A 14,150-nucleotide genomic window follows, 5' to 3' on the forward strand; every position below is an offset into this window, starting at 1 on the left:
CAGTAAGCTACCCATTCCATCAGCAGATCATCAAAATGAGAGAGAGATTTAAATGGAAAGCAAGGAGAATGAAGTTTTCTGTTAACTCATCCATGTGCTAGTGCCACCTCAGTTCGTTACTCGTGTATATCTGAATGCTTATGAACTCCAGACATAGAGTCCCATATAGTGCATGTCTGCCCACCTCTACTTCTGGTACCTGTCAGTTATTTTTATTCGTTTGTAACCATGTAATATGAGTATTTGTATGATTGAGCATGAAACTGCTGATTGTTATGAGCAAAAAGGACAAAAATGAGTAAATAAGATGGGAAGTGAGTGTTAGTTTTTGCTCATTTGTCTTCTGGTGTCACTTGACACCAGTTCAAAACTTACCTTATAAGAGGTTTACTAATTCAACATTTAAATTTGCTAATTGAGATTTAGTGTAGTCCTTGATAGTGTAGGTCAATGTACTTTGAGAGAGCCATTTCAGGAACAACAGTTTATGTTAGAAATGGTTTTATTTATCATTATTATAAACACTTACTGTATACACAATATAAAAATTTATCATTCAGATATACAAACAACAAGTGACATAAGTAAAAAAACTTCTGTAACACTTCAGTGTGCACAAATGAGCAAGATTAGCTAATGATCAATTTAATTAAGGAACAGAGAAACTTCTACAGCTGACTGAACTGTTGATGGATGGCTCCAAATGACACTGCTCTCCAGTTGCTCCATTATTAACAGTTCAACTAACAAACTGAAGTTATTTCTCATATACAAAAATACCTGTACACCTTCTTTTTTTAAAACAATGTATCAGAAATACTATGCCAATAACATAACGTATGATAGATTACTTTTTTACACTTGTTTCTTCTTGTCATAACAAAAGTCTTTACTGCCACTTTCAAATTCATCATTTTACATAATGATCAGAAAATAATATATATGGTAAATAAATAGTTAACATTAGCTCACAAGCATTATAGGAAAGTGAATGTACTGACGACAAAAAATAACAACACAGTAAATGTACAAAATATTGTGCTCTAGAGGAATGCAAGTTATAAAAGTTGTTGTTTACAATACATAAGCACCATCATCCATGTCATCACCATCATCACTATTATGTGGCTCAAAAGGCCACAGAATGGGCAACAGGATGAAGAAAAAATCATCAGCATTGATAATCTCTGCATTAAACAAGCTCATTTTAGTGGAACTGTGGACTTCACCATGGTAGCACATCTTATTCATATGTATCTTTCCATCAAAATTAAAAGTTTCTTTTCTTGGTCTCACATTGAATTCAATAGAATATAGACAATTCAATAACAGAGAGTGTAGGCACAATTGTCTACATTTGTTCATATAAAACATGATATCCAGTTAATGTTCTGTAAATATGGACTCTGTGTGTTTTTTTAAAATTTATGCACAATTAAGTAAAAAATTGAAGCTCTTTAATTTGTAAGTAAGTTGCTACAAATATCATCATCACAAGCAATTGCTACACATAAAATGTAAAAAAATAGTTACACACTGGAGTACCATTATGTTGTCAAAACAGGTCGATCAAGTGTTGTCACTTTACAAGTGGAGAACAGTGAATGTCAAAATGAGATAAAAGTTAAAGTCTGCTGAACAGACATCACAGCTGTAAATCAGAGTGCAGGAGACTGGACATAATTGAAAGAGTAACGATTATTTCAAAATGAAAATTTGAGGATTTAATTTAACAAAACTGTTTATATATTTATTCAGTTCTTATGAGAAATATTCATAAAATATATCTGTAGAAAGCAGATCTAATTCAGATTCAAGAAATGTGATTTCCCAATCTCTGAACACACTTAATAATTGAAGTTAGTAAATTTCACATTAAAATTCCAACATGGGTATGGATAATATCTGATATGTCTTTTAAAATGGAGGTCTAATAAAATCTAACTTCAGGAGAAAATAGTATATTGGTTTTATAGCCTTTCAGAAAGGCATAATATATTGTTCAGCAAGTAAAATGTGATATGTTAAATGATATGGACATATTTCAGTTTTTTAGCTTGAATAATTTTATAGCAGGTGAACAATTTGGAGATGCACCACTTAATCATTTTGAATGTAGGACATAGGTATGACATATCAGAAATATAAGGAGTTGTATCTTTAAAAAATCTAAAAACTGTTGTTCCTTTTGTATTAAAATCTTCGTATTTTAACATTTTCTTGCAGTAGATTGAAGTATACTCTAGAAAAATCTGAGTTTTTCATTATAAAGAGCTTCAATATGAACATCTTTCTTTTTTTTTAAATCAAGGAAATCACATTTCTTTGCAATTTTGCATGTCACACTGTTCAATGTAATTGATAGTCTTATGCATGACTGATGAATGAAATGTAGGCTGCCATTTGAAGCTACTCTACGTAGTTTACAAAAAATGAAGCACAAAGCAATGGACTACAATAAAATTTAAAATATCTAGAATGTTAGGCCATGTAAAAAAGTTTTCATACTATTCTGATATTTAACTAGTTTTGGTGTTACTTGAAAGAGGAATTTAGTGTTGGAAGAGAAAGTATAGTTAAGAAAGTAGAAGTATTCAATGCTCTAGTTTAAACATTTCTATTAAATAAAATCACACAATATAAAAATGTTGCTGATTTTTAAGTATGGATTACCTATTTTTGTAGTGATAAGTTTCTGTTAGTATACTGTTGCACACAACAAATATTTTCCATGCAGCGTAATATTGTGGCACCTTGTACAATGAGCAAGGCTATTACATAGGTTATTCAGAATATGTAAGGAAATTTTTAGTAACAGTTATTGTTGGAAATTTATGTAAATTAAAAAATAAAGACGTCTCTGCATAATGTACATTCCTGTGTAAAATACTAAGTTACAACAGTAGAATCAAGCAACATGCTCTTCCAGATGTTGTCAGATGGTCCCATTTCAAACTATTTGAAAGACAAAAGGGACTGAACTTTTTATCTTCATTTTTTATGTATTGCATGCACACAAAATATTAGTCAGATTGGTATATGTACATTTTAAATGATTTCATTTACATGAATGGTTATTGCCATGAATCACAGTATATTTTAATCATCTGAAAGTGCACAGAGTGTTTGCTCATTAAGTTTCATAGATCCTTTTGACTGACACCACTTCTTCTTGTAACTAATAATATACACAAAAAGGTGTCAGAAAATTATTGCAATTTTTTAAAAACCATTTCATATATGGAAGTTTGCCGTTGTGTAAGCTATTATAAGCCTACTAGCATGTTAATGTGAGAACTTACAAGATTAATGAAGTCGATATGACTACAGGATAGTTAAAAGATTGTTGCTTTACTTAATTACTCCCTCTGTCAAACAGTGGAGATTTGGTACAGAATGTCAAAGTTTTACAACACAGTGGTATTCATGTGATTCTTATAATAATTTTAAAAATTATGGACTTTTTGTAAATACCTGGATAAGACTTAGATATGTGAATGAATTACTTCATTCAATGTTCTGTAAAGGAGGCACCATAAAAATTTTAATGACTAACAGTGGAATATGTCACATACTGCAGTTTCTTTGCTGAGGTAGTTACCTCCATAATTTTATCAAAAGTGATGTTATTAACAGAATGTGATTGCAGATAGCTGTTGAACTGGAGTCTTCCATGTCTCCAAAGCCAGGAGGAAGAAGATCATCCAAACACTCAAATTCACAGCACCGTTTGCCAGCTCTGAACTGTTTGCAGTACTGGATAGGCATAGAAACAAACAAAATACATATTAAATGTAACACTGAACCATATTGTCTAGTACATAGTATTAGCTATTGCAATTTACATGTCCTGAATTTAATGTGAGATGTTAGCTGGAAATGCCTACATGTCAACTATAAAAATTATTTAATTTTTGAACGAGCAACAAAATTAAGATGAACATAATGTTTTCAATTTTAAATTTCCTGAATACAATTATCCCTACACTGCCAAGTAAAACTGTGGTTAGCACTGCCTGTGATTTAACAAGTATGACCACTTACCATCTGTTGAAAAACTAGCAACTGCAGCATAACTTAGAATGCAAAAGTATTTGGAAGTAGAAAATCAAATGTACTTGAAACGTTTTTTAATGATAACAGTCTGCTGCACTGGCTGTCATTGAAGGATTAAATATTCTGTTATTCTATAAAATAAAAGCATGTGTCAATCAAATGAATTGTCGCCAGTATCACAGATTGTCATCATTCAGAAAATTTGTTATGGCTATGGGCCCCATTGCTGCTAAATAATTGTAAAAAGCTGAAACACCAAATGTGTGATTTCAAAGAACTTAGAAAGAAATCGACAGAAATTATTTGCTATACAAACAACAGAAATACAAACTGAAACACTATCTGAAAAATACCGATTAAATTGATAATTTTCATCTTTTCCTGTACTGCAGTGTTACTCTTTGAGAAGCATCATGGGTGGCTGTGACACATAATTCTTCTTAAGATTTCCTAGAATTACTAGTTTTGAAAGCTGGCAGAAATAATTTCATGTAATGTTCAGATAATTCAACCATTTTTCACATCTTGGAAAATATGTATTCCTCCACCAAAATGCTGCATGCACCACTGATAATTTTGTGTACATTTATTTAGAGATTAAAAACTGACATTAACGAGATATTGGTTGATTCCATTGATTTCATTTTTATTGAGAAAGCATGAGGCACAAGACAAATGATAGAAAAAGTTTAAAAAATGTGAAGTCAGTGTTAATGTTGGCTATGAAAGCTACTGGTTTGCTCAGCCACTTATTTGCAGAGGTGATTTTCATTCACAATCACTGCACCCTCCCTTTACAAAGCGTGACTGTTGTTTCAACATTGATATCAGTAGTCATCTCATATACAAAGTAATGCTGTGGTTGCTTTGATAATGTTCAGAAAATGAGAAGTGTGAAACTCATTGTCATCAGATTCATGTCCCCACCCAACAGATAGAGGCAACGGTCTTGCCATAGTGGCTACACCGGTTCCCGTGTGATCACCGAAGTGGAGCACTGTCGGGCATGGTCGGCACTTGGATGGGTGACCATCCAGGCCGTCATGCGCTGTTGCCATTTTTCGGGGTGCACTCAGCCTCGTGATGCCAATTGAGGAGCTACTCGACTGAATAGTAGCGGCTTTGGTCAAGAATACCATCATAATGACCGGGAGAGTGGTGTGCTGTCCCCCCCCCCCCCCCCCCCCCCCCCCCCCCTATCAAATTGATCCATGCTCAACAGTGCACAATATCAATATGTCCCAAAAAGCCACACGCAAAAATCAGATTTTTCAAGTGGTAATTTCTTGGGTTGTATTGATCGTAGAGATAAGGGGTCAAAGGTTTTGGATGGCTCTTGGCCTAATGACCATTTGTATTAACATCGGAAGTATGGGTGTACTGTAGCTACAATTTGGGGTCAAAATTTAAACGTTATACACTTCCTCCAGCCCAAGCAAATTGAGCAAACAGCAAACTGATTGGCTCTTTTGCATTAGGTGTAATCTAGGTTGGGTCTTAGATGGCATGTAGAAGCACCATTTGTTCATGGGTGCTGCCTGAGGAAACCCCAAAAAACAATGATTTTTGGGAACAGAAGTACCAGTTATGGGGATGGCCATTCCTATAATTTATATTCATGGCAGACCATCAATATTTTTACCATATGTTCTTAAGATAATACTCTTGGGGGACCTTGAAACTCTTTTCAGTATCATTACCTGTTATTGACATCCAAGAGGTTCAAAATTATTGTATTCATGCACACAAAATAAGCATTTTATTCTAAAATAAGGATTTAAAGATGTAAATGTAACTTTAACTGACATAGTGAACACATGGCAAGGGTTCTGGGATATCAAAAGAGTTATGAGGTCACCATTTTTTCACCAATAAAACTTTATAACTAAAATGGGCACTTCACACCTATATAGGCTGTCTTGAGCTGGAAATTATTTGATGGTACAACCTGGTGGTGCAAGCACCTTACAAAAATTATTTTGTCATATGGAATTCTTTGTGCTTGCAAATCAAACATACATAAGAATTTAGTCTATTTTATGTAAAGTTGTGCAAATTGAACTTAGTTGAGATCACTTTGCATTGACCTTATATTTTGCACCATAATTTGTTTTTTATTTGTGTCAAAGTATGTAAATATTTGATAAATTGTCAATACTTTACTGATCTACAGAATTCATTTTATGTAAGCAGCACAACATTCTGTAACAGGGACAAGAAAGGAACCAGTTGAAAAGTGGCCTTTTTGGAGCACAAAAAAAGGTGAATATGCTCCTCTTTAAAAGACTCTGAGAAAAAAGTTGGAAATCAACTCTCTCAATCCTCATTCTGCCTTCTTCACCAATTATTTTGGCATGGGTACATTTTGTGATTTTTTTGTATTGAAAAAGAATAGCAGAGATATGGTAGCAATGGTCAGAGACAGGAGAAAATGTTAGTGGGAGAGAAAGAGAGGGAGAGGAGACAGTGGAAATGAAAAAAAGATGTATGGAGACAATACATAGGGTTTGGGAGTGTGGTGATAAACCCCCCCTGCAGACTGGTGAATTGTTTGTCATAGTCCTCCAGTAATCATATTGATGACTTATGGGTTCATACAAGGTATTTCCAAAAAATTCTGGAACTTTGTCTACAAAATTTTTCTACACTTGCCTTTTACTTATTGTGTATCATTTCCTTTGAAATACTCTCTTCTACAATTGATACACCACTCCAAACACTGTTTCCACTTCCAGAAGCAGTCCTGGTATGTCTCTTGCTGGATCACATGAAGTGCCATCTGTGAATTTTTTTTATCTTGTCTGTCATTGCAAATCTTTGTCCTCTCAATGGGGTTTTTAACTTTGGAACTTTCTTCAGAATCCAGGTCTGGAGAGTACGGAGGATGAGGCAGCACAGTGATTTACTTTTTTGTGCAACAGCCATGCACCCACAGGGATGAATATGTTGGTCCATTATCATGATGCAAGAGCCATGAATTGTCTTGCCACATTTCAGGCTACTTCCTCCCCACATTTTCTCACAGACATTGCAACATGTCCCTTTAATACCATCAATCAACAGTTTGTCCCTATGCATGAATTCATGATGAACAAATCCTTCAAAGCATGGTTTTGGCATTTGACCAGACGTGATGAGTTTTTTTGGTCCTGGAGAATCTCTCCCAACCCATTGCAAAGATTGAACCTTAGTCTTATCATAACCATAGTCCCACATCTCATCACCAGTTATGATTCTTTTAAGGAACATCTCGTTACATTTGTGTGATCCAAAGCTCATCGCAGATTATGAGGTGGAGATCTTTCTGATCTTGACTCATGCGCTGTGAGACAAATGTGGTGGCAACATGATGCATTCCAAGATGCCATTTAAGGATTTCATGACATGATCCAAGTGAAATGTTATATTCTTCTGAAATCTCTCAGAGAGTCAGTCTTTGTTGACATTCCCGACACAAGCATCATTGTGATGTTGATGTTTTGGTTTGTGGGGCGCTCAACTGCGTGGTTATCAGCGCCCGTACAATTATCCAATCTTTGCTCAGTCCAATTTCGCCACTTTCCTGGATGATGATGAAATGATGAGGACAACACAAACACCCAGTCATCTCGAGGCAGGTGAAAATCCCTGACCCCGCCGGGAATCGAACCCGGGACCCCGTGCTCGGGAAGCGAGAACGCTACCGCGAGACCACGAGCGGCGGACACAAGCATCATTGTCACATGACGAAGGGCATCCTGAATGAGGGTCATATTTAACTTATGTCCAGCCATTTTTAAACCATGTGAACCATTCATTACACTGAGTACAGCTTAATCATTCATCACCATAAGCTTCCTGCATCATTTGGTGTGTCTCTGGAAGGGTTTTCTTGAATTTCACACAAAATTTAAGGCGGACAAACTTTCCTCTAACTCTGCCATCTCAAAATTCGTAAATTGTGCAACACAACATTCTACTCAATACAGCACTGGACAATATCTAACAGATATACAACAGTGAAACTTCCCAGCAGTTGTGTTTCAAGATGGCGGAGATATTGTGGGTACAAGTGAGTAGTGTTCCTGCGAAAAACGAAAATAATATCGGTAAAAGTACAGTGTGTGTGAATTGTAGGGACAAAATTATGAAGTTAAATGAGCGTATTTCTAGCCTTCAGCAAATTGTCAGTGTATTGAGTAGTGAGATGTCAGAACTTTGAAAAGAAATAAGTGAGTCATTAGTAAAACAAAAGGCCAGTTCTCTTCCGCAAAAAAACTCTTAACGAGTGGACAAGTATACCATATAAAAACAGAGGTGTGAATATGAAAGCATCACCAGAGAGTAAAAACACCAAACAATTGGCGGATAAAAACAAGTATCAAATGCTTTCCATGAGTGAAAAGGCGGATTTAGGCCTAACCTTGGCAAGGGTACATGGACTTTTGAACAAACTTTGTAATCACAATGGTGATACAGGCTCTGAGTTCAGCATTAATGCAAACAATGAAGGTGCGAATTTGAGCATGCCACCTATTGTACATAATAATGGGACGTCTATTGCACGTAGTTATGAGAAAGACACTATCAACCAAAACGTACAATAGTGCAAACGCGAAAGTAATGTATTATTTTTAACGGACAGTCACGGCAGAAAAACGACGAGACTATTCAAAGAAAACACGAAATACGATGCAACAGGTTTTGTGAAACCAAGAGCAACAGCAAAAAACATTATTGGTGTTGATTTACAAGACAAAATGTCAGGAAAAAATGACTATGTCATGTGTATAGCGGGTGCAAATGATGTTGCGAAAACCGAAGCAAATAACTGTCTTACTGAACTAAAGAAATTCCTGGAATACAGTAAACAAAAAAATACGATAGTTGCAACATTACCACACAGATATGATCTAATGTATCACTTGTGTGTAAACAAAGAAATTCGAAAAACTAACATTAAAATAAAACAGATGTGTACTTTGTTTGGAAAATGTAGCGTCCTTGATATAGGCAAATTGTACAGATGCCAGCATACCAAACATGGAATGCATCTAAATTATGAAGGAAAAAACTTTGTATGTAAAATGATAAATGAAATCATTGCGAACAGAGAGAGAGCGAACAGAAAAATTCCATGTACTGGTATGGGACCAGTCTCAGCAAAAGAAAAAGAAGCATGCTCAAAAGCAGCAGAATCGTCAGTGGCGGAACCAACAGCTAAAACAACATATTGTGGGAGTCGTCAGCAGAACATCCGTAGATGCACAGTGAAGGATAGCATTATTCTGTGATGGTGCGTACAAGGGACAGATTGTTTATTCTTTGATTATATATAATATTTCTGTTGTTATTGATTAATATGAGCTTTCCATTGCAATAAAAAAATAAAATATTACCAGTACAGCCTAACTACTTCGTGAGTCTTTCTGAAGATTGTAATAAGTAGTACGTGGTTAAAGTGGTGACCCCGTATAAAGAATTTAGTTGTAGATGAACAAATGCAGCCCAGTTCAATTTCGTCTACCAGGAGATCGGCGAGTCCGCACGGCACACAGAGTGTTACGGATCGGCACAACGTTTTGCTAAAGAACATTGAGAAATTATGACGCAACATTGAAGAACAAGAAAATGCTGTGTTGAATTTTCCTGAGCCATCAAGTAACAGTCTTTCGACAGACAACAGTGGCAAGATGAAATTACGCCCATGACAGTTCATACCCGATAAACCTGAACTGTGGCTTGCAATGCTTCATCTGACTTTCCAGCATCATGGCATTGTAAAAGAAGAGACAAAATTTATGATCGCCGTTAGTGCACTTGACAATAAAACAGCAACAATCAGCGCAGATATAATACTTCAGCCACTCGCCACGCAAAATTATATGCATTTTAAGCAGTTACTCATTGAGCGATTATGTCGGCCAGTCGAACAACGTATCCAGCAAGTATTGCATGGTGAAAGGAAAGGAGATAAGTCACCTTCGGAATTTTGGCGGCACCTGGGAAGTTTAGTCAATGACACCGAGTTGCCAGATACAACACTGCAACCTGTATGGCGTGTGCAGTTGCCAGAGGCAGTTAGAACAGCTGTGGCGCTGTCAGACGCACAAGATATCTCGTCGTTGATCTCATTAGCTGACAAGTTCTACACCTCCTTAGACGCAGCACATACGTTGACGGTGATGTTTGGACACAACAGTACAGACTCACAGGAAACGGTGGCAATACAATGATGCCAACAGCCAGACGTTTCTTAACAACTGGATGACCTACAAAAACAAGTTGACGGATTGAAGCAGCAGATATCGATGTTGCTCAGAGACAAGACAGGCACAAACAAGAAGAGCAAGGAAGATGACATTGCGTCTAAGGAGCGTATCTGCTGGTACCATCGACGATTCGGAAGTGAGGTGACGCGCTGCACATCACCCTGCAGTCACCCAAATGGCGACAACAGCTGGCGTTAGGCGCCACCAGTCGCGAGTTCGAGCACCAGCACCTACTGTTACGAGGTGAGATCGACGAGGGGCAGCTACGGGTGAGTAACCTTTCTTCTTTACCTTCACTGTCCCATCGGCTGTTTGCTACAGACGTTAAGTCTGGCCATGCTTATCTAGTCGACTCAGGTTCGGACATTGTGCATTGCCTGTTACAAACTGTGATGTGAAGCTCCCTCCATCTCAGTCGAAACTCACAGCAGCAAACCAGACGTCGATAGCGACTTATGGGAAACGTCAGATAGAGGTAGACCTTGGGTTCCATGAAAGTTTACCATGGACTTTCATAATTGCCGATGTGTCAGACGCAATATTGGGTGTAGATTTCTTGTTTCATTATGCACTTGAGGTATCTATTAGCTCAGTGAGCATTCGACGGGGGACACAGTGCATTAGAGGCACCCTAGGATGAAGCCCTATGTCCATGTCTGATTGCAGACAAGTAGCAAACTGCGAATCCATGTCTTGTGGGTAGACGATAAAGCACAATACGGTACATCACATCAGGACTACACCCGGTCAACCAGTGTCTCAACACCCATGCCGGTTAGCTCCGGATCGTTTTGCTGCAGCGAAGGCAGAGTTCGAAGAATTATTACAGTTGGGAATTGTCCATAGATCCAACAGTCCGTGGTCATCACCACTTCACCTCATAAAGAAAAAAGATGGGACTTGGAGACCATGCGGAGATTACAGGGCACTAAATACTTGTACCATCCCCGCTTGTTATCGATACCACATATCAGGGATTTTACGCACGCACTTGCAGGCGCGACCATTTTTAGTGTCATTGATTGCAAAAAAGCGTATCACCAGATACCGGTTGCACCTGCTGATATAACGAAGACGGCTGTCACGACAGCATTCGGTTTATTCGAATACCTCCGTATGCCATTCAGGTTAAAATATGCAGCACAAACTTGGCAGCGTTTCATTTATGAAGTCCTCAAAGGTTTACCATATTGCTTCACGTACCTCGATGACATCTTGGTTTTTTCATTGTCTGAGGAATTGTACGAACTACATCTAAGGGCTGTTTACCAACGTATTGAGACATATGGCATTTTGGTCAATGAATCAAAGTGTTTACTTTGACGATGTCAGGTGCCATTCTTGGGCTACTCAGTCACAGCAGACGGTATCAGTCCACTGCAAGACAGACTCGACCTTATCGAAGAGATGACTCGCCCCATCGACTATCGCTGACTACGCCAGTTTCTTGGAGCAGTTAACTTCTACAGACGACATCTGCCTAATGCGGTGGCCTTCAAGCACTTTAGACGTCAGCACTAGTCGGCAAGGATGCAGTAGGCAAACGACTTTTACAGTGGACATCAGAGATGCAGATGGCATTCAACAAGCTCAAAACCTGTCTATGTCAGGCAATAATGTTGGCACATCCGGTTCCTCAAGCTCGAATGGCAATTGTTGTGGATGTGAGCCAGCAGGCAATAGGTGCAGCTCTACACCAGAAGGTGGGAAACAATTGGCAGCCCCTAGGTTTCTTCTCCCGCCAGCTTACATCATCACAAGTAAAATGGAGTGCCTATGATAGGGAGCTACTGGCAGTTTATGAAGCCATCAGACATTTACGACCCCAAGTAGAAGGCAAACCATTCACTGTTTTTACAGACCACAAGCGAATTACTTTTGCCTTCAGTAAGAACAAGGATGGTTACTCACCACGACAATTTAGACAACTCGAGTTTATCGCCCAGTTTACAGCAGACCTGCAGCACATAAAAGGAGCTGAGAACGTCGTGGCAGATTTCCTGTCTATGTTGGAAGCAATCTCTCAGACTATTGACTACAAGGAAATAGCTGCAGCACAGGAAACAGACCAGCAACTTGCTAAATTCTCTCTTGATAGTACGTCCAGGCTACGCTTGCAACAAATACAATCTACTGGTGAACACTTCCGAGTTTGGTGTGGGGTATCGCAAGGAAAACCGAGACCGTTCGTAACTGAGAGATTGCGATAACAGTTATTTGATAGCATCCATGGACTGGCTCATCCGGAAATAAATACCAGTGTCAAACTAATGACAGACAGATTCTTGTGGCCTGGTATAAATAGAGACTGCTGTAATTGGGCAAAAACATGCCTGGACTGTCAGAGGGCCAAGGTGGGACAACACGTGCACAAAGCATAGGAAACTTTCCACTTACCACACAATGTTTCACACTTGTGCACCTGGGCATTGTGGGACCACTTTTGTCGTCGGAAGGATACCGTTATCTCCTCAGTGCGGCGGACCGCTTCACCAGATGGGCATAGGTGATTCCGTTATCGGATATTTCAGCAGAAACGGTGGCATGCGTATTTCTTTCATCTTGGACCGCACATTTAGGCTGCCCTTTACATGTCACCACAGACCAGGGGTGTCAGTTTGAATTGATGTTGTTCTCACAATTGGCCAACCTCTGTGGGTTCCAACATCATCACACCACAGCATACCAGCAAACAATGGGATGGTGGAACGCTGGCATAGAACATTAAAAGCTGCATTAATGTGCCATGCACAATGTTGGTCATCAGCATTATCACTAGTTTTGTTGGGCCTACGCACAGCATTGAATACAAATTTAGGGGCATCCACTGCAGAATTGGTTTATGGTGAACCCTTACGACTGCCTGCAGAATTCTTCACCAATAAGGGGCACAACAGACCGAATTGCCATTTACATTGCAAATGGTATGCGAGCATTTGGCCAGACTTCCCCCTTCTCCTGTCTCGAGACATGGAGTGGTAAATACGTTCATGCACAAAGATCTACGCTCATGTACACATGTGATGCTACGAATGGACGCTGTCAAGTCACCGCTGCAGCCTCCATATTCTGGACCTTACAGAGTGCTCTCACAGGATGAACATACTATGCAGATAGATCTAAATGGAGAGAGTCAAGCGGTATCATTGGAACGGCTCAAACCTGCACATGTGTTACCGACTGAAGAGGACACAGAAGTCAGGCACCAAGCACCACCTTCCACACCACTGGACCAGGACGACACCACCTCACCACCACAAGAGGAAGCGGTACCGTCACTACCAGCAATAGAAGCTGAAGAAGTTCAACCAATGCCTTCAGTACACACAAGAGCTGGGCGTCGGGTGAAATATAAATACCCCTACATTCCCGGAGCTCCGCTCTATCGGAGGGGGGCTGTTTGGGAGTTGGCAGCAGAATATCCGTAGACGCACAGTGAAGGCATCGCACACAAGGGACAGATTGTTTATTCTTTGATTATTTATAATAGTTCTGTTGTTATTGATTCACTGTTAATATGAGCTTTTCATTGCAATAAAAAAATAAAATATTATAGCCTAACTACTTCGTGAGTCTTTCTGAAGATTGTAATAAGTAGTATGTGGCTAAAATATTCAGCGGTAACTATTGCCCGTCCTACACATAACAGAAAACAAACTCAGTATTTTTTATGGCGAGCAACACGAGAGATGAGGATTCAACATTACGTGAAGCATCTCTCTCGTGTGTTCAATATGAATTTTCCACATCTCAAGCAATACTATCAACTAATGGACTGAAAAAAGTGACTCCTAGCAAACATCACGCAAATGCGGAGGTAAGATAAAATCAAATGTTGTCTTT

General features: G+C 38.7%; 1 protein-coding gene across 1 annotated transcript in view; it reads right to left on the reverse strand.

The window, feature by feature from the left end:
* Positions 1-505: 505 nt before the first annotated feature.
* The window catches only part of LOC126094888 (integral membrane protein DGCR2/IDD-like), a 267,285-nt gene continuing 253,640 nt past the window's right edge, over positions 506-14,150 (reverse strand). Inside the window, exon 3 of the mRNA XM_049909525.1 lies at positions 506-3,756. Within this exon, the coding sequence (XP_049765482.1) occupies positions 3,598-3,756 (159 nt within the window). The 3' untranslated portion in view covers positions 506-3,597. The remainder of the gene's footprint in view (positions 3,757-14,150) is intronic.

Source organism: Schistocerca cancellata, chromosome 8 (assembly GCF_023864275.1).
Source record: "Schistocerca cancellata isolate TAMUIC-IGC-003103 chromosome 8, iqSchCanc2.1, whole genome shotgun sequence".
NCBI lineage: Eukaryota > Metazoa > Arthropoda > Insecta > Orthoptera > Acrididae > Schistocerca > Schistocerca cancellata.